We start from the raw sequence: 27,428 nt of genomic DNA, 5'->3' as shown, positions 1-27,428 counted from the left end.
ACTAATAAAAATGGTGGTAAAGTGTATACATGGTAGTTCCCAGAAAAATCTGTAATAAGAATCATTACTGTGATGGGGGCATCTGGGTTGCTCAGTGGATTGAGAGCCAAGCCTAGAGATGGGAGGTCCTGGGTTCAAATATGACCTCAGACACTTCCCAGCTGTGTGACCCTGGGCAAGTCACTTGACCCCCATTGTCTAGCCCTGACCACTCTTCTGCCTTGAAGCCAATACACAGTATTGACTCCAAGACAGAAGGTTAGGGTTATTAAAAAAAGAAGAAGAAGAAGAAGAAGAAGAAGAAGAAGAAGAAGAAGAAGAAAAAGAATCATTACTGTGATATGGTAGGCAAAAAAGATAATGTGATCTTAAGGGATCATGCGGGATTAAAGAAATTTTAGTTATACTTTTACCTGTCCTAATCAGCCATATCTAAAGTATTATGTTCATTTCTAAGTGCTCCATTTTAGGGAGGATATTAATAAATTAGACTTTTTTTGAGAGGAGGGCAGCTGGAATGGAGAGTAAAAGACTTTTGGTCCATATATCGTAAGGATCAATTGAAGGAGAGAGAGAGAGTGAGTATATGATAGGGAGTGAGGTGGGGTTCTGAGGAGCTGATATGAATGGGAAAAATATAGAAACTAGAAAGCAACTCCCAAGGAGATAAGTGGCTTGTTCAAGGTTTCCTAGATGGTAAGTGGTAGACCTAGGCCTTCTGGTCTCAAATCTAATACTCTGGAAGTTGCAAAGAGGTAAATTTAACCTTGATATTGAGGGGAAAACTTTCTTAACAATTTGATCTCTTTCAAAGTTAAATAAGATGCATTGGGAAATCATAGCATCATACATATAGAATTGGAATTTCAGTAGGGATATTACATGACTAGTCCAAAGTCACACAGATGGTTTTAGATTCAGGAAATAATTTCAGCTTAAGCACAGAGTAGCTTATCAGATCTATGATAGAGAGGACCCTTTTTCATGTAGACATTGGACCAAATGACTTCCCAAGACCCTTCCAACTCTTTTAATTTTATCTTTATCTTTGGATTAAAATTTTAGTTTGCATCTATGATTTACAGTGTCATAGAACATTTTTATTTCTTTCATGGTGCTCCAATAAGGACAAGTTGAATTTTAAATTTTATATCAATTGGACAAGTGTATCTATATAATGTTGGAGAAGAGTTGAAATAGTTATTTATATTTAACAGAATTCAAAACATTTTTAATTAAAACCTTTTTTATGAAATTTTTCAGTGGTAGCCTTCTACATATGATATTGAGATATGGTTTTTGATCATATGTAGTTAGTTAGATTTAGATTTAGATCTACTTGAGAATTTTTTTTATCAGTGACTTTGATGGGACTATAGATGGCAAGAAGGTGGGGATGAGAACTAAGTTGCTGAATAACAGAATAAGGATACAAAAAATTCTTGACAGGCTAGACTGAATCAAGTGAGATGAAATTTAATAATAATATAGGCCATAATAATTATACCTAAAGTTAAAAAAATCAGTTTCTCAATAATTTAGAGGAGTTACAAACAATAGTTTGTATGAAAGAGATCTGGTCATTTTAGTAGATTGCTAGTCCCCAAATCTAGACAAATAGTTCTGTTTTAAGGGAAGAAATACCTTCACTACTGCCTTGTTCATCTGACATCTAGAGGAGTGTTTCATCTCCAGGTACCATATTTTAAGGAAATACATAAGCTGGAATGCATTCAGAAGGGCACTCACACTTATGAGAGAACTTGGAGAATGTACCAAAGGATCCAAGATATCTTGGATAGCAAGATATCAAGGAAAAGAGAAGATTTAGGAGAGAATAACAGGTTTGAAGTATTCAAAGGGTTATGTTATAAAAGGAAATTATAGCTTGATCTGTTTAGCTCCAGTAAGAAAAAAAAATAGAAGATATAGGTATAGGTGGGAGTTGGAGGGAGACAAATTGGGTTTAATATGATGAGAAACTTCCTAATAATTAGAGCTCACCCAAAATGGAACAAATAGCACGAAATTCGTAGTGAGTTTCTACTTTATGGAAATCTTTAAGCAGAGGTCAAATAATCACTAATTTGGGAATAATGGAGAATGAATTCTTATACAAATAAAGGTTGACCCTAAAAAGATGACCCGCAAAATTCCTTCCTTTGTTTAAAATCTATGATATAGATGTAGGTGTAAAGGCTCCAAGAGAGCCAAAGTTTTTTGTTGGAGAGAAAAATGGATTGGGAATCAGGATAACTAGGACTAGTCAGTGAATCTAGCTCTGTGATTATCTATTATTTTGAATAAGACACAACTTCCCTGGAGCCTGGTTACATCATATGTAATATGTATTTATTAGACCAGAGGCTTTTTAAAGTCTCTTACATAAACTTTTATATAGGGGAATAAGCAGTTTGCTGAAGTAGAAATATTTCACATTTAGGGTTATAGTGAGAGTTTTATTTAAAAATTTAAATGAAATGAGTGTAAGTATCTCAGTGAAAAGCTAAGAAATTTAGAATTTGTTTAGTAATTACTTTTCCTATTGTCTAATTTGTTAGATCTGTGATACCAAATGCCTGCACAAATTGATGTAGTTGGACTATACTCCTGTGTCAGAGTATTTCTGAGATGTTTAACTTGGTGGTGCAACAAGATTATGTTTTATTGCTTGGTAATATTATAAATTGCTTAGACTAAATTCCCAAAGAATGGATGGAACATCAGTATGGAAAAAGGAAGATAGAGACATTTAAGATCAATTATTACATTTGGTTGTTCCCCTTTCATCTTGGTTTTTACATGGGGCTGCTATCATTCAAATATTATTTGATCTACTTTGAGTGGAAATACTTCCCACCAATCCATTTTGCAGTAAATAGTTGAGATTGATAAGAAAAGGCACCATCCCTCTCCATCTTAAAGTTAACTTGATCAAAGAAATTCCACTCAATTAGTTTCTTTTATGAACCTTGTCCATTTTTCTATAGTATAGAATTTAAATCAACTGAATTTCTATTAGACAATAAGTTTTCGAAACTAAAAACATCTCTGAAATATAATTTATTCAGTGCTTTATAAAGCAGCAAAATGATCAGATTTTGCTTGTTCAATTTACAGAGCTCAATTTTGGCTTGATGACTGCTTTTTCATTTTATATATTTAAATATAAATATATAAATAAAATATATATATATTTATATATAAAATGAAAAAGCAGTATATATATAAAGCAATATATATATTCATTTCTTTGTCGCTAATGTACATTTTTGTATAGTCTTTGTAAGTTTATTTCATTAAAGAGTGACTAAACTTCTTATTTGAGAAATACTATGTAAGACTGATGTAAGAAATCCAGTTGAGTAATATTATTTTTAAAGCAAATAGACTAAAAACCCTTTATATGGAGGAGAGAGAATTAACACATTATTTTATAGCATTAACAGTATCTTAAGCTGGAATAGAGTCAGGTTGTTTCTAGGACTAATAGTTGAATATCTTCTATATTATTAAGTAAATATATTCCTATAGTCTATAGAAAACTATGAAAAAGAGCAGATGTTTGTGGCAATTTTGAAATTTTGCTCATTTCTTTGGAAAAGAAATAAAATTCAAAACAATTCCTTTTTCGGATGGATGTGAGCTATTAATCTTATTTTTAATGTTTTTATGTTACCTCTCATTAAGGATGGCCCCAAGAACTTCATCCACCTGATAATTCTGCCGACCACAGTCACAAGTGGATAATATTTGTCCAAACAAACAAACAAAAAAAGACCAAATCAGAATTGAAATACCAAGAAACTTTGTTAGGACTTCCCTATCATAAGTTACCACTGCCCTCTTGGGGTATATACTCTTTACCTTAATTAGTTTTTTCTTCCCTTCTCTTCTCTCCCTTCCCCTCCTCTCCTCAGTGCCTGGTATCTGGTAGTTTTTTTAAGATAGTTGATTGATTCTTTCTACTACCTCTTACGTCTTTTCTGTTTGCTTTGATCATTTATATCGTTTGCTTTACGATATATATTATATGTGTATATATATGTATATGTATACACTTATTAAATGCAAGATACTTTGATAGGGAAAGCATTGGCAGAGTAAGTATGTAAAAGCCAACTGCAGACACAGTAGTACCAGGAGACTATAAATGCTGGTGGAGAAATATTAAAGGATAGTTAAAAGTGTCCTGTCAATTCCTTGATGGTCAGGTTTGAGTGTAGGATTCAGGAAGACATAAGCTCAAATCCTGCCTCAGATACTTTGTAGAGGATTGACTATAATCATGAACTCCTCTGGACCTTATTTTTTCATCTTCAAAATGAGCAATTGATTACTTCTAAGGTTCCTCCCATAGCATAGTCTGTGGCCCTGAGAACTCCCCTTACCCCCACCCCCCACCCCACAGCTTTAATGCAGGTTAAGAACAAGATGAAAAACTAGATGCACCTAAGAAAGAACTTTAAACCCATTAATCAGAGAGTTCTTCATCACAATGAAATCATGTAGTTCTTCTCAAGTTGAGTTAAGCTTACTTTACATAAAAGTGTCCTGATTATATTCCTAAGTGTTTTAACTTCTGTCTCCATATCTCTTTACACTGTAGTTTAGTACATCTGTGAATTTTTTAAAATTGCAGTATACAAGATGGGAATGGGAATAGTGTAGTGTGAGAATAAATCATTGAAAATTCCAAGTAAGGAGAGAAAGCTGAATCTAGCTCCACTTTTTTTTTTTTTTTCATGAGAGCTAGGTAAAAATTATTCTGAATATTTCTCACATAACCATGAGATTCTGACTTAGAAATTATGATCAGTAATCAAAGATCATAGTTATCATAGATTCATGGGTCAATGTCTGTCTAGTCCAAGTATAATTTTATAGATGAGAAAACTCAAGCCCAGCAATATTAAGAAATTTGTTTAGTATAAACACAAGATATAGGATTTTAACCCAATCCTCAAATTCTTTAAGAGCCAGAGTCTTATGATTATACATGGAATCTTTATAATAAAATCTTTGAAAAAAGAACTGCCTTAATTCCCCAGCTTCAAAATGGATATAATTATATATTTTTATACATATAGTCACATACATAACTTTACAAGGTTATTCAGTGAGTCTTCAAGTATTTCTTAAATGCTGATGATCTCCAAGGTACTGTGATAGGCAAGGACGAAATGAGCATAAGAAATGAAAAAAATTTCTATTCTAAATGAATTTACATTCTAATGAGGTGCAAGAGACACGCAACAGGTATGTGTGTGTATATTAATGTTTCTGTTTATTTACTTTGTTCATTTAAAAACATTCTGAGAAAAGATCCCTACAATACACATAGGTCAACATAAAAAGATAAATAATACATATATGCACACAGGCATGTGTCAATAAATATATATATGCATAATGGGTGTATACATAAAATATTTACACAAGTGAGTTAAATACAAGGTAGTCTGGAGGAAAGGCAATAGCAATTATGACTATTAAGAAAGGCTTCATGCAGAAAATGGTTCCTAAAGTTTCTTAAAGGAAGAGAGAGACTGAGGTCACGAGGGAAGAGTGCATTCCTGGATGAAGGATTAGCTACTACAAAGGCACAGAGTGGGCAAATGGAGGGTGCCATGAGAAAGAGAGAGTTGTCCAATTTGGCTGGAGCGGGGAATAAAGTTCTTTTTAAAGCTTTAAGTGCTATATAAATGTAAGCTGTTAATATAATGATGATGATACCCTTAGTACTTCAGATAATCCCTAAAGCAGAGACTTTTCATTCCATTTAATATGTTTTTAAATCTGAGAGGATTTTTGGAATATTTTTGTTTAAAATAATAAACTTAACACCTTCATCTCTTTAAATTTATCATTTTTGTGCAGCTGTGTCACAGCAAGTCAGCTCTAATGATCACTATTTTGATTTGAAATCTTATTCCTGGCCACCATCTTTCTTCTTCCAAAATGGTTGCTTATTTTCCGAGAAAATATTAATAAGTAAGTTAATGGCATCAAAGTAGTAAGGGAAGAGTTTGTTATTTTAATTGCTTTTATCAATAAGAAATAACCAAAACAAGTTTTTACTGTTGAAATGTTTCTTACTCATCCAATTCCAAACTGACTGAACAGACACTTAGATCAGAGTTCTTTTCTTCTATTTAGAGAACTGATTGCAGCAGATCAGCTTTATCTGGGTTGAATTTATTTAAGATTCTGCTTCCGTCTAAGGAAGAAATTTTTAAGGGAATGCTTTGAACAGTCTGGCAAAACCTGGGGATCACTTCTTACAACGTTTTTAAATACATAAAATAATATATATAGAATAACAGAAGAAACTGATATACACATGTGTCTGTATATACATATATTTGTGTGTGTGTGTGTATATATATATGTATGTATGTATGTATGTATGTATGTATGTATGTGCACACACACACATATAAGTATGTTGTTTCTTAAACTCCCATGACACAGCTTTAGGATCCCCTTATATGTATGTGGTAGTTTAACACCTAAAGTTGAATTTTAACAAAACTAAGTTTTAAGTATTAGATGGGCCTGTGATTTTTACCAATACTTATAAGCTAATGAATTTCAACTATATAAGTTTTTCACTCCTTTGAAGGTAACTTTCTTTCATAATGGTAGTGCCCTAGTATAGTATTTTATTAGTGCTGCTTTATAAAGAAGCAGTGAACCTCCTATAATTTCTCATATATAACAAAAGTGGAGCATTCAGTTAATGAATATATGGCAACTGTTAATTATTTTGTTGTGGCTAATTGATAGTCTCGGTGATCATGTTATGCAGTCCATAACTGTGGATTACCCTGCCATTTTATATTTTAACTGTGAATTAATTTAATATAACTTGTATCTCTAATATATAGCTTTTTGGTAATTTTTTTGGTTGATATGTGTTTCCTTATGCCTTTGATGTGTTAATCATATCGTTGTGAAAGAAACATGCCTCAAAGTTATCATATATAGTTCAGATTACGTTTGGTGGGGTGAGGCATATTAAGTTATTATGCTCATTTAGCTATTCTTATTTTAGATTTGTATCCTGGTAATCTGCTTTATCCAAAGTATGACTCTATAAAAATAGAGAAAATATATTTTTTTCTACTTTGAGCTATTAAAATTAAAAAATAAAATTAAAGTCTACTTTCTATGGAACTGGTTGGCTTAAATTCCAAAAAGGTTTTCCATAAATAAGAATTTTTCCCTTAATGTTTCTTGTATTGAAGTATGAAGTACTGAGAAACAATGACATCTTGTTCATTGATTGTGATGTCACTGTGTTCAGAAAAACATATGCTATGTGATTTTAGTTAGCTACATACTCTAGAGCATCTAACTGCTAAGAAGATTGGACTATCATGTTGGAAAATTGCACTTGTTATGACACATCAAGGGTAACAGAGGTGAAGGTAAAGTTCTTAATGTGCAGATTTAAATCATAATTAGAGAAATTTGATTCAACGAAATAATGTTTGTGTTTCTTACATTTATTTTGTCACATTTTTTCTTTGTTAAATTCCTACATTGGTCTGTGTATTTTTTCCAAGGCAGTGGGGGTAAGTGACATGTTCAGGATCACATTGCTAGGAAATATGTAAGACTAGTTTTGAACCAAGGTCTCTAGGCTCTGAATCCATTGAGCCACTTGTTCCTTAGGTTAAGTTAGGCTCAACATCTTCTACAGCTGCTACTTTTATAAATGTATTTTATATTTAGTTCTCTACTGTGTGATTTTTGTTTTACATTACATTGTTTTTTTAAAAATCTATACTATTGAAGTATAGTTGCCATAGTTTTTGTTTTCATCGCCTTCACCACACATACCTAGGATTCATATTTAGAAAGAGAGTGTGTGTGTATTTGTCCATCCATGTCCCTGTGACCATCCATGCATATGCATGAGCTCACTTTAATGCATGTATACATTCTGGCTCTTAGGATATTGACTCTGGTATTGGATTCATGTGGATAGTTTTATGATCTTTTCACATATTTTTCTTTAACTAATGTTGGAAACCACATTCTCTTGGTCTTACCATGCATAGTTGACCTTTGAATATATTGCTTTTAAATTTTTTCATGGAATAAGTCTTCAGGTAAATGAGATTTTTTCTATACATCCTTTATGTTCATTGACTGGCTTAATGCCAACTGTAGGATCAAACAATACATTGACAGTATTGAATTATATCACCTAAACCTTTCTGATTTACTATGAGCATTATGAATATTTATAGTGGAATTCTCTTTTTTTTTACATTTTTACAATTTACATTTTTCTTTGCATTTTTTACCTCACACTATAACTATATATGAACAAAAGAAATAATTTGCAGGTATTTTAGGGGCCATCATGGATATCAAATATCTAATGAAGTTGCAGAGAGGGAAGCAGATGATAACACATTAGGGTTTCCCTAGAGGAAATAATTTCCTTACCATAACTGTTCAGGTTGTTATAACTAAATTCTCTTTTCCTATTAATATAGTGATAAAATTGTCCACTCTGATATTCTATACTAGCGTATTCTCATTTGATTATTGAAAGGTATTGGGTAGATATTAATGAATTTCTGACATCTCTGGTTTCATTATCTCTTTGGTACCCTAGCAAGAGTACTTGTTCTATATTTTGTAACTAGTTGTATAAATATGTCTGTTTATATGCTTTTATATTGTTCACATTTCAGTTATATGAACTTTTCTTCTTGTCAGACCATACTAGCATATTGGAATTTAAGCAGGTCCCTAATTAAGTGATTCTTTTAAGTATAAATAAACAAGTATTTTCCCCATCATCTCCTGTTGTTAGTATTTGGAAAGATATTGTTAAACTATTCTAAATGATTTCTTAGACATTTCTTTTTTTAAATCCTATCTTAATATGGTTTATAAATTTTTATTTTACATGCTTCAGGACCTAGAGATCCAGGTAAGTTGTAAAATGAAGTCCGATAATGTACAAAAATGGATTTTAACTTGGGAACTTAAAATTATCTAGAGAAACCTGTATCTGTATAGTACAGAAAGGAAATGTATTCAGTCAGTAAGCATTTATTAAATGTCTACCATTTAATAGGCAATATGCTAAGCTTTTGGTATGCAAAAAAGGGCAAAATTGCAATGTCAGAAAAACCTTTCATCCTTATTTTAAAATTATAATTGACTGGAAGGTATTAAAGATTGATTTGTTTGTCTGTTTGGTTCAAGCTAATATGTTATGCTTTTTCTCAAAGATGCTGATGGAAATATGGCATATTTTCTGCCCTTAAGAACTTAGGTCTGGATAGAGAAATGAAAATTGTAGGTACCAATGATTATTAGCCAGGCTGTATTAGTCAGGTACTATAAAATGGTTATCACCTAGGAATTCCTAGAAGGCTAATCAGGCCTTCTTTGGATATCATAGAATTTGAGCTAATCCTTGATAAATGAAACTGGGGATGAGAGCAGCTAGATAGCCCAGTGATTAGAGTTCAAGATATGTTTGATATCTAGAGGATCTGGATTCAAATTTGGATGCAAATACTTTATAACTCTGTGACCCTAGGCAAGTCACTTAATCCCAAGTGCCTATAGGCCCCCTCATCCCCACTCTTCTGTTTTGGCATCAATAATTAGAATGTATTTTAAGACAAAACATAAAGGTAAAAACAATGAGACTAGGTAAATCACTTCAAGTTAAAGGAACAATAGAAGTAAAAACAAATCAGAAAAGAAAGAGTAAGTTGTATACCACCAATGACATGGAACCTTAGAATATGAGGCAGAAGCTTGAGAGAAGGAGCAGTGCCTGAAAATCCCTACAATGCTAAGGCTGAGATGAAGAAGAATCAAGATCAGTGACAGCTAGGACTTAGTGCTCAGTAGTGGAAAAACAATGATGGTGCATTGCCATATAAGGCAAGAGGACAGGGGTGGGGGATATGCAAAAAGGGAGCTATTTTACATGCTGTTTTGTATAAAGACATTTTACTTTGTTCTTTTAGCAGAGGCAGGACATCTGGCCACTGTCTTCTGTGTGGCCATTTTTGACAGGGGTCTCAGATGAATTTTAAATAGACTGTTCCCTGCTGTAAGATTTTTTTGCTGTAATTTGTCAAGTATTTGATCACTTAACATACATACATAATATGAAGTACTGTTAGAAACTTCAATGATCTTAACATTAAATTCATTTGTAACTCCAGCCTTGGATCTTTGAATCAGGAACTATAGTTAAGAAAAATAGTAACTAATGTATTTTTCCATTTTTTAACATCTTCAGAATAATTCATCATCCATATTCTCTATTTATACTATTTCAAAGTGTAGCAAGTATTTTTTCTCATTTTTATTTTTTGTTGAAAATGAGATTGAACAAATCAAATTTTTAAAACTAACAGATTTCTGAAAGTAATTCAACTACCTTCATTTCAGCAATTTGCTTTTATTCCTTTCTACTTTTACCTTTACTCCATGTTTCTTTCTTAAAAAGACACTTAACTTTATGAGGCAAGTAATTTCCTATCTGAATGTCTTTCCTGATTACTCATAAAGTTCCCAAAACATAGGATATACATATATTTTAGGTAAAATTCTTTTTTATTCAAAGGTGAATATTAGTGTTTTATTGTGTTTTATTATATATATATATATATTAAAATTGTGTTTTAAATAAAATATAAGCATAAATTGCATAAAATTGTAGTCTTTGAAGTGACATTACTTCTAGAGGAGTTAAATAAAAGATAGTCTGGCTAGTGCTGTACTCTGACATTTCCAAATAAGTTGGAACAAAGTAGGACACAGCTGTTAGGAAAAAAATACAGTGCAGAATCATTCTTTACATTTAATTCAGAAATCATCTTCCTATTAATGTTTTCTTTCTTTAAACAACGTAACAGAGTACAGAATCTTCAACTGTGTATATTTATTTCTTGCAACTCTTACTTGATTTTCTTTGCTGTTGCTGCTTTTTCTTGATATAATATTTTCATTTCTTTTTTTTTTTAGGCTAAGCAGCTGGAAGAGAAAGACAGAGTGCTAAAAAAACAGGATGCTTTCTACAAAGAGCAACTGGCTAGACTGGAAGAACGGGTATGACCATTTAAAATTATTATTTTGTAATTGAAATTGCTAACTTTCGGATACTTAATAATTGTATACTTGGAAAACATTTGTAATTTTTTCAGTGTGGATAGACCCTCCATTGACACAGATTGCAGACACTTTGGCCCTAGCCTAAAGTCCATCATCTAAAAGACTTCTGATTTTCAAATAAAGAAATCAAAACTATCAATAAGCACATGAGAAAGTGCTCTGAATCTCTTATAATTGGAGAAATGCAAATCAAAACAACTTTGAGGTACCACCTCACACCTAGCAGATTGGCTTACATGACAGCAAAGGAAAGTAATAAATGTTGGAGGGCATGTGGCAAAATTGGGACATTAATGCATTGCTGGTAGAGTTCTGAATTTTTCCAAACATTCTCAATGACAATTTGGAACTATGCCCAAGGGCTTTAAAAGACCACCTGCCCTTTGATCCAGGCATAGCCCTGCTGGGTTTATTATGCCAAAGAGGGATCATAAGGAAAATGACTTGTACAAAAATAATTTATAGCCACGTTCTTTGTGGTGGCAAAAAATTGGAAAATGAGGGGATGCCCTCCGATTGGGGTATGGCTCAACAAAGTGTGGTGTCTGTGTATGATGGAATACTATTGTGCTCAAAGGAATAATGAACTGGAGGAATTCCATGTGAACTGGAATGACCTCCAGGAAGTGATGCAGAGTGAGAGGAGCAGAACCAAGAGAACATTGTACACAGAGACTGATATACTGTGGTATGATTGAATCTAAGGGATTTCTCTACTAGCAGCAATGCAAAGATCTAGGACAATTCTGAGGGGCTTATGAGAAAGAACACTATCCACATTCAGAGGAAGAACTGTGGGAGTAGAAACACAGAAGAAAAACAACTGCTTGATCACATGGGTTGATGGAGATATTATTGGGGATATAGACTCTAAACAATCAACCTAGGGCAATTATCAATAATATGGAAATAGGTCCTGCTCAGTGACATATGTACAATCCAGTGGAATTATGCATCAGCTATGGGAGGGGCTTGGGAGAGGGGGAGGGGAAGAAAATGAATTTTGTAATAATGGAAATATATTCTAATTTAATTAAATGAAATTCTCCAAATTCAAAAAAATAAATAAAAGACTTCTGGTCTTTTGAAGTAGAGCCTCTTGGCACTTAAATAGGCTTATCCCTGGGTGACAAATAGATACTTAATCTGATAAGATCAATTAAATTGTTCTCTCTGAAAGACCTAGAGATACCTCTAGTTCTTGATAGGACTTTATTGAGGAATGCATTGGATAGATTATTTTCAAATTGAATAATGGGAGTCTAGAAAGTAAATTAAGCTAGAATAACAATTCTCTTAAAAAATAAACTAAGCTAAAAAACAAAAACCACAACTTTTTTGGTGAGGAAATAAGGCAACTGAAAATAAAAATCATTTTCCCTTTCCTAAAGACTAGCATTTCTGCTTCTATAGTTTCCTCTGTAAACTTAGTATTCATAGTGTGGAGCATTTTGTCTTAGGAAAGAGATGAAGACTAGACCAGTGATTGTATTGCTAAATACAACTTTCAGATGATGATCAACTATGAATGACTTAATTATTAACAAGACAAAGATACATAACTTATTGTTTTGAGTTGCTTTTAATGGTGATTGATGATTGGTCTTTCAGGGTCATGAAGCCAGTATATGCTCAAGGCTGATCTTCAACCCAGGGCAAGGTCTCTACGATACCACATCACAGCCCTTATTCCATAGTAACATCTAATTTTTTTTCATATGCATTCAAAATCACATGGCTTCTAACTGGTAGAATGTCATTTGAAAGGGTAATAAATAACTTAGATTTGGAGTTGAGGCAGTAAAAATTAGAAAATAAGTAGATTTTATTCTATTGTTTGCAGATAGATGTCATAAGTGTGTTAACCTTTCTTTGAATTCTCAGCATTTAGCATAGGACCTGGAAAACAGTAAGCACTTAATAAATGATTAACTAATAATTATATTGTATAAAAAATGTTAAAAGGAAGTGAGTAAGATGTAGGATAAAGTTTTTTTATCTGACAAAATAGAAACACATGACTAAGTTTTCTACCTGCTCAAATATCCCACTTCACCAAAGCTACAACAGGAAGACAAGCGACTGTGAGATGGATTTCCACCTAATTTATAACCTATCTATGTCATCATGTAACAACAGGAAGTGAGTGGGGTTCTGGGAATTGTAATTTTGCTGGGTATCAGTTTTTAGGGTGACAGATTCTAATTACACAGAAGTATAATGCAAAAAGTAATAGGCAGAGTCAAAAGATCTGATCACTTACTAGTCTTAATTTCTTTAGGCACTTGTTGTATTACTATATATGAGCAAGTCAGGATAGCTTTTCTCGATCTGAGAGTTATTTTATTTATTAATTTTTTATGAATTTCATTTTTCCCATATGTCAATACAATTTCATTATATTTATTTTCTGATATTTTGCAATTCATGTCTTCTCTCCCTCCCACCCTTCCCTAAGAAGGCAGGCAATATGATATAGGTTGTATATATTATCATATAATATATGCTTCTGTGTTTATCATATTCTGAAAGAAGACATTGCATACACTAGAGAAAAATTTATGATATGTTTCAATTTGCATTTGTACTGCATCTGTTCCTTCATGGGAAAAAGATATAGGTATATATATTTATTGGAGTGATCATGACTCTCATAGAGATGTCTTCATTCCTTGTTTTGTTGGTAGTTAAGTCATTCATAGTTGATCATCATACATTATTGTTGTTACTACATACAATATTCTCCTGGTTCTTCTCACTTTACTATGCATCATTTCATATAAGTCTTTCTGGAATTTTTTGTGATCATCTTCTATGTCATTTTTTATGGCACAATAGTATGCCATTACAAACATGTACCACAACTTGTTTAGTCATTCTATTAATAGATGTCCCTTTAGTTTCCAGTTCTTTGCCACCACAAAAAGAGATGCTATTAAGATTTTTGGATAGGAAGGTTCTTTCCCCCCTGTTTTTAATATCTTTGGCATACAGACCTAGTAAGGGTATTGCTATATCAAAAGGTATGCATAGTTTCATAGACTTTTGTTCATGGTTTCAGATTGCTCTCAGGATACATTGGTCATCAGTCCACACCTTCCCCAACAGTGTATTAGTGTCCCTGCTGGAAGCCATCATAACCTCAATGGCTGACAAGGTCACAGACTGGGGAAATGGGGCCTACAAGGCAGCCCCCAGAGAATGAGGCCCCCACTGATCCCCTCTGTGACTTCTTTCTCTCCAACTTCCCTTACTAATGGACCTGTTATGATTGTTATTCTCTCCTCAATACAGGAGAAATAATATGAGAGTAAATACTTATTGATTAGAATCAATACACATATAACCCACTTAATCCCCCCAGACTATTACCCTAAAAGATTACATTCACAGAATTAAAACCTGGAGATCACTACCCATTACCCCCCTCCTTTCCTTCTTCACATAGCCACATTCACTTCCATTACAAGCCAGGCAAGCCAAGAACATCAATCACCTTCAAGACACACTCCACTGAATTCTACTTATGGATAGAAACCAGGCAACTTTGCCAGGTGCTTTAAAGTAACACAAGAAAAATAGAACTTGTAAATTGAGGAAAACCCCAAATGTGGTCTGTCATTAAATTGTCCTCTAACATTGTACCTAGGTACAAAATGTTTTATTACCCATCTCCTAAGTAATTGTGATGGATTGTGAGAGCTGACCAAAAGTAACAATGATTCTCCTAGGTCAGGGAGAATTAACCTCTAGATCACCCTGTCTATGTCATTTATCTATAACAACAATGTTTCATTTACTATCTCCTTTAGCTACATGTCTTGTTGTTAAGTTCCATGGAAATATATATGTAGAAAATTGATTGTATGCCAAAGAAGTAGGTAATCACCAACCTATATAATAAACAAATCTCCGTGCTATGTCAGAACCCTGTGTGACGCCTATGTATGTGGGCCTGAGCACACAGTGCTTCTCATCTCCATTACTTGACTGAATTATCACATCACACAGAGTGAGCTATCACCCTCAGGGAGACCACTGGACCGCTCCCAAAGTGTATCAATTTTTCTAAGTCCCCTATAATATTTATCATTTTCTTTTTGTCATGTTAAGCCAGTCTGATGGGTCTGAGATGGTAACTCAGAGTTGTTCTGATTTGCATTTTCTAATCAATAGTGATTTTGGAGCATTGTTTTTTGACTAAAGATGTGCTTTAATTTCTTCATCTGAGAATTGCCTGTTCATATCTTTTGACCATTCAAGAGTATTTTTAGAATGCTAAGCTTAGACTTTGGCATAGAGTTGGCATTAACACTTGCTTATTCCTTTTCCCCCTTCTCTAGTTCCTGAACCCCATCAGTAAAACGTAATTAGTAATACATGAATGTGCTTTATAGACTTCTTGTGAAAAGAAAGCACTTTGTTCAACTTTTAAATGATACATAAATGTTACTAGTTGTTACTATCCAAGATTCTAGTATAGAAAAGATTGGATTATTTCACAGAGGGACAGAAATTTACAACTCTCAAATGGACTTTAAGGAGCACAAATTGTGGACAGTTTTTTAAACTTTCTTAATAGAGTTCTCTATGTTTAGTGCTTTTCATTTTTTTCTCTTAAATACACTGAAGTATTTTAATTGACCAGAAAAAAATATTAATGGAATGATATTAGAATGTCAGATTGTCTCTTTGATAAGTATATGTTGGGCACATGAGGGCTTCAGTAAAATATTCAGTGTTCTGAATGGTATCAGATAATATAGTGAACAGTTTTTAAAATGACATTTAGTGGTACTGGTGGAAAACTGGATAAGAATGTGGGGTATCTGGTTATGGTGTTTTTATCTGTCTTGTAATTATCAGTATCCTTTTGAGTTATGTTACAACTGCGAGTACCCTTTGAAATAATCAGCTGCTTCTTTGATAAGGACAGGAGGAGGCAATTCAAAATATTAGATTATTTTCTTTTAAAAAATGAATAAATACCTTCTTTATTTTCTGTTACCCTTTCCATTTTCCCTCCCAAAGAGATATGCCGTATTTTAAGAAATTAAAAAAAAAAAATCCTTACCTTCTTAGTACTGATACTAAGTGTCAGTTTCACTAAAAATAGTAAGGTCTTGTAATAAAACTCTAAGCTGAAGGATAGTTATTACTGCTTGAAATAGAGAGGATAAACTGAGGGGAACCTGTTTCTCCTGTAATGACTGTTGTTCTCCAGCCCTACATCTTGGTCCACAAGTCCTGCAAAAAACTCTCTCTCTCATGCCTCTATCACAGTCTGTACAATGTGGGTTAAATAACTTGCCCAGGGTTACACAGCTAGGAAAACTAGGATTTGAACCCAGGACCTCTCCCCTTCTTCAAGGCCTGGCACTTTATCCACTGAGCCATCCACTACCCCCTATTATAAGGGATTTAAGAGTCAAAAAAAAAAAGTTAAAGAGAATCAACATGTCAAACTTTCTTGATATTATATGCTATGTTCCTTTCATAACACCCCCCACCCCGCCAGGATAAATCTTTATATCTTTGAGACCAAACTTGGTTCTTAACATTTTGCAACATTCAATTTTATTTTGTTGTTGTTTTTCTCTTATTTTGTGGCTATTTTGTGAGTAGCTATGTGGTATGGTGGATAGAGTACCAGACCTGAAGTCAAGGAGACTTATCTTCATGAGTTCACATCTGGCCTTAGACACTTACTAGCTGTGTCACCCTGAGCAAGTCATTTAACTGTTTTGCCTCAGTTCACCAGCTGTAAAATGAGCTAGAGAAGGAAATGGCAAACCTCTCCAGAATCTTTGCCTAGGAAACCTTCCAAACCCCAAATAGGATCACAAATAGTTAGACACAACTAAATAATTCTGCTTTTAATCACAACCCTCAAATTCCCCCTCACTTATGTTTCTCCCCTCCCCACCACCACTTTTCTTATTCCCCTTCTACTTCTCTATAGGGTTAGATAGGATAAGCTAATTGTCTGGATAAAGCCAATAAATCTGGTTGTTATTCCCTCTCTGATCCAATTCCAGTTAGAGTAAGGTTTAAGCCTTGATCAGCCTTCCTTTCATTGTAATAGTTTTCTTAACTCCTCTTTAGGTGATATAATTTACCCCCATTTTACCACTCTCTTTCCATTTCTTTCAGTGCAATTCTCTTTTTCACTCCTTGACTTTTTTATTCTGTCATCCTAAATAGCTTACTCCCACACCCTTGTCTGTGTATACTTTTTCTAACTACCATGATAATTAAGAGTTACAAATTAATAAAAATATACAAATTATTTTCCCTGTAGGAAAATAGACAATTTGACCTTATTGAGTCCCTTAAATTTTCTTTCTTATATTTCCGTTTTATGCTTCTCTAAAGTCTTATATTTGGATCATATTTTCTATTCAGGTTCAATCTTCTAATCAGTAATGCTTGGAAAACTTCAATTTTGTTAAATGACCATTTTTCCCTGTGAAAGAATATGATCAGTTTTGATGAGTAGATGATTCTTGGTAGTGTAAGATTTAAATTAATATCAAATAATCATTTGAAATAGAAAGAAAATAAACTAAAAGAAATAGTTAAAACCTAATTATCTAACAAAAAGTAAACCCACTTAAGTTCTCCTGTTTGCCCATAAGCTCTATTTCAGCCACTGCAATCAGAAAAAAGAGAGAGAGAATGAGAGGCAGGGCTACACAAAACTTATATCCTCCCTATGTTATCATCTATCTTGAGAAGGAAAGTGGAATGCTCGGAATATTTGTCCAATTATATGTTTTAAAATAATGACCTTTTGAACATCCTTTTATATTTGGTCTATTATGCTTTTCATGGAACTCTTTTCTTCATCAAATTTTTTAAAATCTCATTTTCCAGTTGGCCAATTCTACTTTTGGAGAAATTCTTTTCTTCATTGGATTTTTGTGCCTCTTTTTCAACCATTATTTTCTTTTTTGATTACTTTCATTTCTTTTCCCCAATTTTCCTTCTACCTCTCTTATTTGATTTTTGAATTCCTTTTTGAGCTCTTCTAGTGTCTGAGACCAATTCCCATGTTTTGTTGAAGTTTTACATGGGGTTGCTTTGATCTCACTGCCCTCTACTGAGTCTGCACCTTGCTCTTCTTTGATTCCATTAAAATGTCCTATGGTTAGGTATTTCTTTCATCATTTGCTCATTTTCCCACCCTTTTAAAATTTTTTAAAAAATGTTTTTATTTTTATCTTAAAGGTAGACTATGTTTTCATAGTAGAGGGAGCAATCTCTTAAACTTCAGTTTTTCCTTGCTGCTACTCTGAGCTCTAGTTCTGGTTTTCTACATCTTTCAGCTCTTCCTTTGTGGGCTAAGAGCTCTGGAAACTGCTGATTCAAACTCCTCTAGATGCTGTTGAGAGCTTACAAGGTTTAGAGCCTTGTTTGCCCTGGTGCTCAGAGTTTCATGGCAGGCTTGAATGGACCAAGTGCCACAAACTTCTGGATCTCACTGCAGGCTTGGGGATTCAAGGGTTGGATGTGGGGTGCTATGCTGTTGTTTTAGGCAGGTTCCCAGAGTCTGGAAGTTGGCTTATGCCCCAATTCAGAACCTAGCACAGGAGGTGGAGAGGTAGTCAGCTTGAAGTCCTCTGTGCTCATTTTTACTTCCAGTTCCCCTCTTCACCCTGTGAAGTAGGCCCTCTCTACCTTACATTCAAATTGTTTTCTGTGACTATAATTAATTATGAGGTGGCATTTTAAGAATGGTGTGAGAGGATTCTCAGAGTGGTTTCAGCTTTCTGTGCCACTCGGCCAACATTGGGCTCTACAGCCCTCACAACTAAATAACACTAAACAACAACACAGTTTCTGTGTGTGTGTGTACACATATAAAAACACATATAGATACCCAGTAAATCCCATAGCTTCACGGGATATATTTCAAGAACTACAGCAAATAGCTGAAACCTCAGGTATAAAGGAACACCTGCTGATCCCTTATATATATATATATTTTTTTTCTTTTTTCCTTCTCTATTAGACTCAGTGCTCCACAATTCCCCCCAACTCAGAAAAACAAATAGTACTCTAAAAAAGTAAAAGTGAAGAAAGTGTAAACAGCAGACTAACCCTATCAACTAGACCTCCAGCACTTAGCCATACCAGGTAATTGAAACGAAGCTAGATCTCTAACACATTCTGGTCAGGGTAACTGAAACTGCAGGCAGACAGTGCTTCAGAGTTGACTGGAACAACCAAAGCCATGGATAAAGGACCCTTACTCTCTATATGTTTTCCTGGCTATCTATACTATTTTTTGAGTCAGTTCATAGAAGTCTCTTCATTGCTTTTCATTGAAATCACAGGTCCCTAAAAAGAGTTTTAACTAGAACTAGTTTTAACTTACAAGCTCTAATAAGTGTGGAAGAATACTGGGATCATTCCTTCTCCTTAATAATCATAATCATCACCTTTATTAATAGTTAATATTTCCTATTATTATAAAAGCAACGAGTTTTAAAAGCTAGTTTTTTTCTAATACTTCTTTTTGCTCATGGAATAGTATTCTTTATATTGAGGAATTGTGGGTCACTGAACATTTAAACTGAATTCAGATAAAAGTTCTGGAGCAATCTACAGACCCCAGTGTAGATTTCAGCAGTCCTTCCCTATCCCTTTATTACCTTTTTTTCCTGTACTTCCTTAGGATTCTCTGCAGAGGAGGAGGCTTAGCACCTCCATGGATAAAATTGCTGTTGACTTTCCTTGCTCTCCTAACAGATTGGGGATCTTGTGAAACATAAAAAAAAATTGCGTACTGTCCCTTTAAGAACCCTTGGCATAAATCCTGTTGAATTGAAAAGAGCCCTGAATCTGAATCGGGTATTTTTGGATCTACCCTAGCTTCATCATTTATTAATTTTAAGACCTTGGACAACTTTTCTGAGCCTTAGCCTCACAGTTTCCTTATTTGTAAAAATTAAGGTAATAATTCCAATAATAAATAACAAGAATGCCTTAATTTCAAGGCCTCTGCAGCTTTCAGCTATTCCCTTCTGAGGCTATCCAAAATAACATGGTAAAATAAAATTCAGATTTGAAGACTCTTTTTATAAACAGCTAACATTCCTGAAAGATATGCCTGTGTTAATATATACAGAGAACTATAAAACCAGGAAACAATTTTTTCTCCTAGTGTGTACATCAGTGTAAAGGAAGATGTGGAAGATTTATCTGTGTAAAGTCCAAACAAGTGTTCCCTTTTTGTAATTTTCCGGATGTCCCTTTTCACAAATAATATCCTAATTCCATAATATTTAAAACCCTGCAAATTTTTCTTGGTGAGAAAACCCCACTACAATATGAAAGAGATATAACTAGCTATAATGAAATTACAAACTGGATAAAAATTTCATTTCCCATAATGAACTAAGCCCAGATTTGAAGAAAAATCAAATTTGTATTTGAGATTATACAAAACACTTTTGTAATTTGTAGCAGGTTATAGAAATGTCTTTTAATAAATAATTATTGTTATTAAATCTCATCACTAAGCTTATAATTTTAATGCATAATCTGTTTTAGAAGGAATATTCAGTTTTAATTAATTTCTTGATTTTAATAATCAATGCTTACATAAATCTATTTTCTCTTTTTAGCATTATTCTTGAGTTGTCTAATTGAATTTTGTCCAGTTCAGGTTCACCTAAAATCAAATAAATAATTGACATATATCTAGGTAGTTGCATTCTCCTAGATTAGGGTTGAAGAAATGAAGAAAAGGATTTGCCTACTTACTGACACACCAAAGGCTAATTAAATCCTTAGGTTAATTCTATAGATCTCTTTTAATTTTATCTTTTTATCATTGAATTTCATCGTCTTCAGCTTGGAGATAAGAAAACTAAAGCATAGAAAGCAGGGGTATTTAAACTTTTTTGTGTCATGGATTTCTTTGACAGTAATATTTTTCATAATTGCAGAAAATGATAAAGTTTTGTTAGACAATAATGGAAAATTCAGATGAATTTTTTCTCATTTCCTCACAGACTCCCATACTCACTCTCTCCATGTAATCTTTGAGAATATATGGATTCTGTGTGTTTAGAACCCTAGAACCCTTGCTCTAGGGTCTTTCTTGGATGAAACTTAAATAGTAAGAAAAAAAGAATCTTAGCCTCAGTGCCAAAGACCAGTATGAATATTCCTTATAATTTTGAGTATTTTAGGGACTAGAGAACTGAGAATATGAGTGTAGATGGAGTTAGAGCATTTCTTTTAATCTTATTTTCACATGCAAGCTCCTGTTGACCATAGCAGATGTTTGCATATTAACAGCCTGGGTTTTATAGTGTTATGGAGCATGCATATTGGTACAGGCCTGATAGGGAGCACACAGGAAGAACTGGAATAAAGGTATTGTCATTAAGAAGAAATGCAGGGTACTAGTCTATCACCTGCAGAGAGAAATGCTAATTAAATTCTAAGATCATGTTTACATCAAATGAGCAATTTTTAAGTCTCTCACTGGTGAATAGGTGGCACATCTATATATGGTATCATAAAGTGTCAGGACTCATCTCTATGATTAATTGCCTTTTTGATTGCTTGACTACTTCCTTGTCAATTAGAAGCTTCATTTCTGTGTTCTTCTGTATAGCTTGGGGGAAAAAAAACAATGCCAGCATTGATAATAAAAGGAAATGACAACAGAATAGATTATTGTCAGCACAGTGTGTGCCTTATGGGGAGAAATTATTATACAGATTCACTGCCAGATGAAGCCTGTCACTTATCAAGTGATTTCAGTGAGGGGAGTGAAGCGATGTTAGCCTTTTCAGGGAATTGATGTAAGATTTGTCCTGTAACAGGGCACCAGCGTTAGGTGTGATACTAAAAGAAATAATCCTATTTTTAAGGGGATAGCTCTTGATAACTTTGATTTATAGGTTAAAATCTCTCTCCCTCTCTTCTCCTCCCTCCTTCCCTCCCTCTCCTGTCTCTGTCTGTCTGTCTGTCTCTCCACCCTCCCTCCCCAGAATATTTTGGGTCAAGTAATCAGCTTTTTAAAAATCTACCAGATTATACTTATAGACAAATGTAATTCACCAGTTCCAGAGGATATGATCTTTTCCTGGCACTTGTAGAGTTTGTATACATTTCCTTCTCATTCATGTTGAAATAAGAGCAACTTCCCACAGATTTCTGTAGTTACAGAGAGTTGCAGAAAGGAGGATTGCTCAAGTCAGTGAATTTTGATGGTAAAGGCAATAAAAACTAATGTCACTTTTAACTATCCTGCCAGTCCAAGTATTTGAGAGTACAATGAAATAGCTATGAGCCATCTACCTATGTTATGCTCCATTCTTTATTATTAAGTCCCCAGGGTTAGGTCAAGTGTGCATTTAATTATAAAAATACAGAAAAAAAGGTAAATATCCTATGGTATAATATCTGCATTTAATAAAATGCATAAGATTATCAAGGTTCAATGATTAATTTGCCAGAACACTTCTCAGACTTTCTAAAGCAATATATGGTATTATATTAAGGGAAAACAAAAATAAGTGTCATTAAGCCTTATGGGGTAGGGAATAGAGCAATCAACTATTCCTATGGATACATTGTCTTCCCTGTTAAAAACTCTGTGAATTTCTTAATGGGAAATGTTGATCAGATATTCTAGAGATAACTATTTTCAACTAGCATTTGGGACATCAGACGTATATATTTTTCTCAGGTTAGTGGTTAAAAGCACAGCCTGTTAAAGTGATCTTAACTGGAGCCAGCTTATTCTTCCATGTCTAAGTTTGGAGGAAGGATTTGCAAATCATAAGATCAGCACTTAATTTGGGGCTCTATTTACCATGTAGGCTGTCAAAAAGTATTAACCTTAAGGTAAAATGAGAACCCAGAGTACAAAGCTGGGAGCGGATGGCACACAGTACACCAGGTATTAAATAGCATTATCCATCCTGCTTGCTCTAGTAAATAGGATTTCACTATTATGATGTGTCAGGGCTTTCAGTGAAATCAAATTTACAAGACACTAAACTGCCATCCTCTCTGCTGAGCGCCTTTATTCTGGGATCTTGCTTTCATATTAATCCTGTTGGTAGGAAATACTTGTACCAATTGTGCATGGAAATTATAATTTAATGATCTCTTCCCTTTCTCTATTCAGGGCTTAAAATGGACCACTGTGCTTTGCAATGATAGCCCCAGGGCTCTGAAAAAGAGATAATATACAGTTCAGCTTTAGAGCCAAGTATTGCCTTTTTTGTGAGCTCTTGAAATGATCCTAAGATGCCTATAATATGGCTTTCACATTTATACTTTTTCAACTCTTAACATTTCCTTTACCTTTTAAAAGATAATATAATAAAATAATTAGATTTTCTGAAATGACATTTTTCCAGTAACTGTGTTCTATTTACATAGCATTGTAGGTAGGGTAAGATAGGAAAAGTTGTGAAATAGGGAAATCTTCAGCCTTTAAAGAATTCAATTCAGTAGTTTTGGATAGGCTCAATAATCATATTTGAAAGACAGACTTTGTTTCTTTTCTTATTTTTTGCTTCTTACTATCAAGAATATTACAGCAGGAAATTATTTCTTCTGTATTTGGATGCAAATCATTGGTTTTTTTAAAAGTCAATAATCTATTCTTTTTTTAAAAAAATGAATAATAATCACTTTGATTCTTGGCTTCTCAAATATTTATTACTTTATACAGAGTTTCATTGAAGTTGGCCAGTGATTATGGATGTCCCCATTTTTTATACTCCCAAAACCTGAGAACACAGCCTATTAATTTTTAAACCAAATTTGTGAACCTTTATTTTTTTAAAAAAATTCTTCTATGCTTGTATTATATTCAGATTTCAAGACATCTTTGCCTCTGCAAGAATGTTATCATATTTCAAGACATCAACCTGGATCAGAGGTGATCCGACCTTTGATCATTATGGTCATTGTCAAATAATGTTTAAGATTCCATATCATTTTCAAGAAGTTAATGCAGCTACCAGTTCCATCACCCTATAAAATATACAAAACATCTGTTTCTGGTTTGGCCAATAGTAGTTTAGTTAACAGAATATTCAAGATTTTATGAGGAGAGAAGATAGATGTCTAGGGTTAAATAATAAAGGGTGGGGCAGCTAGGTGGCTCAGTGGATTGAGAGCCATGTCTAGGGACTAGAGGCCTTGGGTTCAAATTTCTCCTCAGACACTCCTTAGCTATATGACCCTGGATAAGTCACTTAATCCTGCCATCACCTAGCCCTCATTGATCTTCTGCCTTAGCACCAATACAGCAGAAGGTAAGGGTTTTAAAAATTAATAAAATAATAATAATAAAAATAAAAAGAAGCTATGATGAGATAAGATAGGATCCTGCCTTCCCAGAACTTGGATAGTCTATACCATGTTTCTGACAGTGCACTGAATAAACAGCTAACTGTTGTCTCTAAGGAACCAAATTATAGACCATTATATATAGCCACTAGCCTAAGGCCTATGTGGGCTTTGTGAGAAAGCCATTCTCTTTTCCCCTACAGCCTTCTACTCACCATGCTGAAGACAAGAAAACTTGTTGACAGTTAATTTCCCCAGGGAGTGGACACTCCTGTGGCAGCATAGCCATCTCTGCTTAATATTTAAAATAATTACTTAATTTTTTTCAAACTGTACTTAGGGGGGCCTCTTTGGTTTCTGAAGGGGTGAGAGTAGCATTAACACAAACCTAAAACCTCTTGAATACTGTCCCTGAAATTTATTTCTATTATCTTTTGCTCTGGTCATCATGTCTCCACTGCAAACTAGACTTTCCTTGAGATTCAAATCAATAGCATTAGGCTCTCTGATTAGGCATCTTATATATTTATACTTATTAGTGGTTGTCCTTTATATTTTCAAATTCTTTTCCATTTTAAAATATGAAATCAGAATGTTTATTGAATTAAACAAAATTTTCATTACTTCCTTGTTGCCAGCAGGCAGATGAGCCTCCCCATACTTACCTAGATTGATTCGCTAGCAGGAAATGGACTTTGTAGTTCATTACTGACTGGCCTGTGCTGACAGTCTTTACAACTTGATGTAGAAGTCTATCAAAGGAATTACCTTTTGAAAAGCCAGTTATCTCCATGGCACAGTGAAGTAGCAAAGTAGGACTTTAGAAAATCAAAATCAAAATAAATCATATTTTTTAAACATTATTTTATTTGGTTATTTACAAACATTATTCATTGGAAACAATGATCATTATCTTTTCCTCCCCCAGCCCCCCTCCCACCACTTCTCCCATAGCCAGCACACAATTCCACTGGGTTTCACATGTGTTCTTGGTTCGAACCCATTTCCATATTGTTGGTATTTGCACTAGTGTTCATTTAGAGTCTCCTCAGTCATTTCCTCTCAGCCCCTGTAGTCAAGCAGTTGCTTTTTCTCGGTGTTTTTACTCCCACAGTTTATCCTCTGCTTGTGGATAGTGTTTTTTAGATCCCTGCAGATTGTTTAGAGACATTGCATTGTCCCTAGTGGAGGAGTCCATTACCTTCGATTGTACCACAGTGTATCAGTCTCTGTGTACAATGTTTTCCTGGTTCTGCTCCTCTCGCTCTGCATCACTTCCTGGAGGTTGTTCCAGTCTCTGTGGAATTCCTCCACTTTTTTATTCCTTTTAGCACAATAGTATTCCATCACCAACATATACCACAATTTGTTCAGCCATTCCCCAATTGAAGGGCATCCCCTCATTTTCCAATTTTTGGCCACCACAAAGCGCAGCTATGAATATTCTTGTACAAGTCTTTTTTCCTTATTATCTCTTTGGGGTACAAACCCAGCAGTGCTATGGCTGGATCAAAGGGCAAACAGTCTTTTATCACCCTTTGGGCATAGTTCCAAATTGCCCTCCAGAATGGTTGGATCAGTTCACAACTCCACCAGCATTGAATTAATGTCCCTACTTTGCCACATCCCCTCCAGCTTTCATTACTTTCCATAGCTGTCATGTTAGCCAATCTGCTAGGTGTGAGGTGATACCTCAGAGTTGTTTTGATTTGCATCTCTCTGATTATAAGAGATGTAGAGCACTTTTTCATGTGCTTATTAATAGTTTTGATTTCTTTGGCTGAGAACTGCCTGTTCATGTCCCTTGCCCATTTATCAATTGGAGAATGGCTTGGTTTTTTGTACAATTGATTTAGCTCTTTGTAAATTTGAGTAATTAAACCTTTGTCAGAGGTTTTTATGAAGATTGTTTCCCAGTTTGTTGCTTTCCTTCTGATTTTAGTTATGTTGGTTTTGTTTCTACAAAAGCTTTTTAATTTGGTGTAGTCGAAATTATTTATTTTACATTTTGTGACTCTTTCTATGTCTTGCTTGGTTTTAAAGTCTTTCCCTTCCCAAAGGTATGACATGTATACTATTCTGTGTTTACCTAACTTACTTATAGTTTCCTTCTTTATGTTCATGTCAGTTACCCATTTTGAATTTATCTTGGTGTAGGGTGTGAGGTGTTGATCTAATCCTAATCTCTCCCACACTTTCTTCCAGTTTGCCCAGCAGTTTTTATCGAATAGTAGATTTTTGACCCCAAAGCTGGGATCTTTGGGTTTGTCATATACTGTCTTGCTAAGGTCACTTGCCCCAAGTCTATTCCACTGATCCTCCTTTCTGTCTCTTAGCCAGTACCAAATTATTTTGATGACTACTGCTTTGTAATATAGTTTGAGATCTGTGACTGCAAGGCCCCCTTCTTTTGTATTTTTTTCATTATTTCCCTGGATATCTTTGATCCTTTGTTATTCCAAATGAACTTTGTTATGGTTTTTTCTAAATCAGTAAAGAAATTTTTTGGAAGTTCTATGGGTATGGCACTAAATAGATAAGTTTGGGTAGGATGGTCATTTTTACTATATTGGCTCGTCCTACCCATAAATCATACTTTTTTAAGACAGACCTAACAGAAATAAAGTCTAATATAATAAAAATTGTTAGATGTCTTCTTTGCCAATTGTTATTTCATTTAAAAACTTTATTTAAACTTCTACTCTCTACTTTTTTTACCTTTATATCCTGAAACTTAATTTGGTGTCAAAACCACCTGTGGTAGGGCAGCTAGTTCAGGCTCAGTATATTGAGAGCCAGGCCTAGAGATGGAAGGTTCCTGGTTCAAATTTGGCCTGAGACACTTCCTAGCTGTATAACCCTGGGCAAGTCACTTAACCCCCATTGCCTAGCCCATACCACTCTTGACCTGGAACCAATACATAGTATTG

At 34.1% G+C, this 27,428-nt stretch overlaps 1 protein-coding gene across 2 annotated transcripts in view; it reads left to right on the top strand.

Moving 5' to 3' along the window:
- The window catches only part of CHCHD3 (coiled-coil-helix-coiled-coil-helix domain containing 3), a 356,184-nt gene that overhangs the window by 227,888 nt on the left and 100,868 nt on the right, over positions 1-27,428 (top strand). For both annotated transcript variants that reach the window (XM_001367264.5, XM_016426166.2), the window contains exon 5: positions 11,020-11,103. In XM_001367264.5, coding sequence (XP_001367301.4) covers positions 11,020-11,103 — 84 coding nt within the window. The remainder of the gene's footprint in view (positions 1-11,019; positions 11,104-27,428) is intronic.

This window comes from Monodelphis domestica, chromosome 5 (genome assembly GCF_027887165.1).
Source record: "Monodelphis domestica isolate mMonDom1 chromosome 5, mMonDom1.pri, whole genome shotgun sequence".
NCBI lineage: Eukaryota > Metazoa > Chordata > Mammalia > Didelphimorphia > Didelphidae > Monodelphis > Monodelphis domestica.
This window is presented reverse-complemented; position numbering and strand designations above follow the sequence as displayed.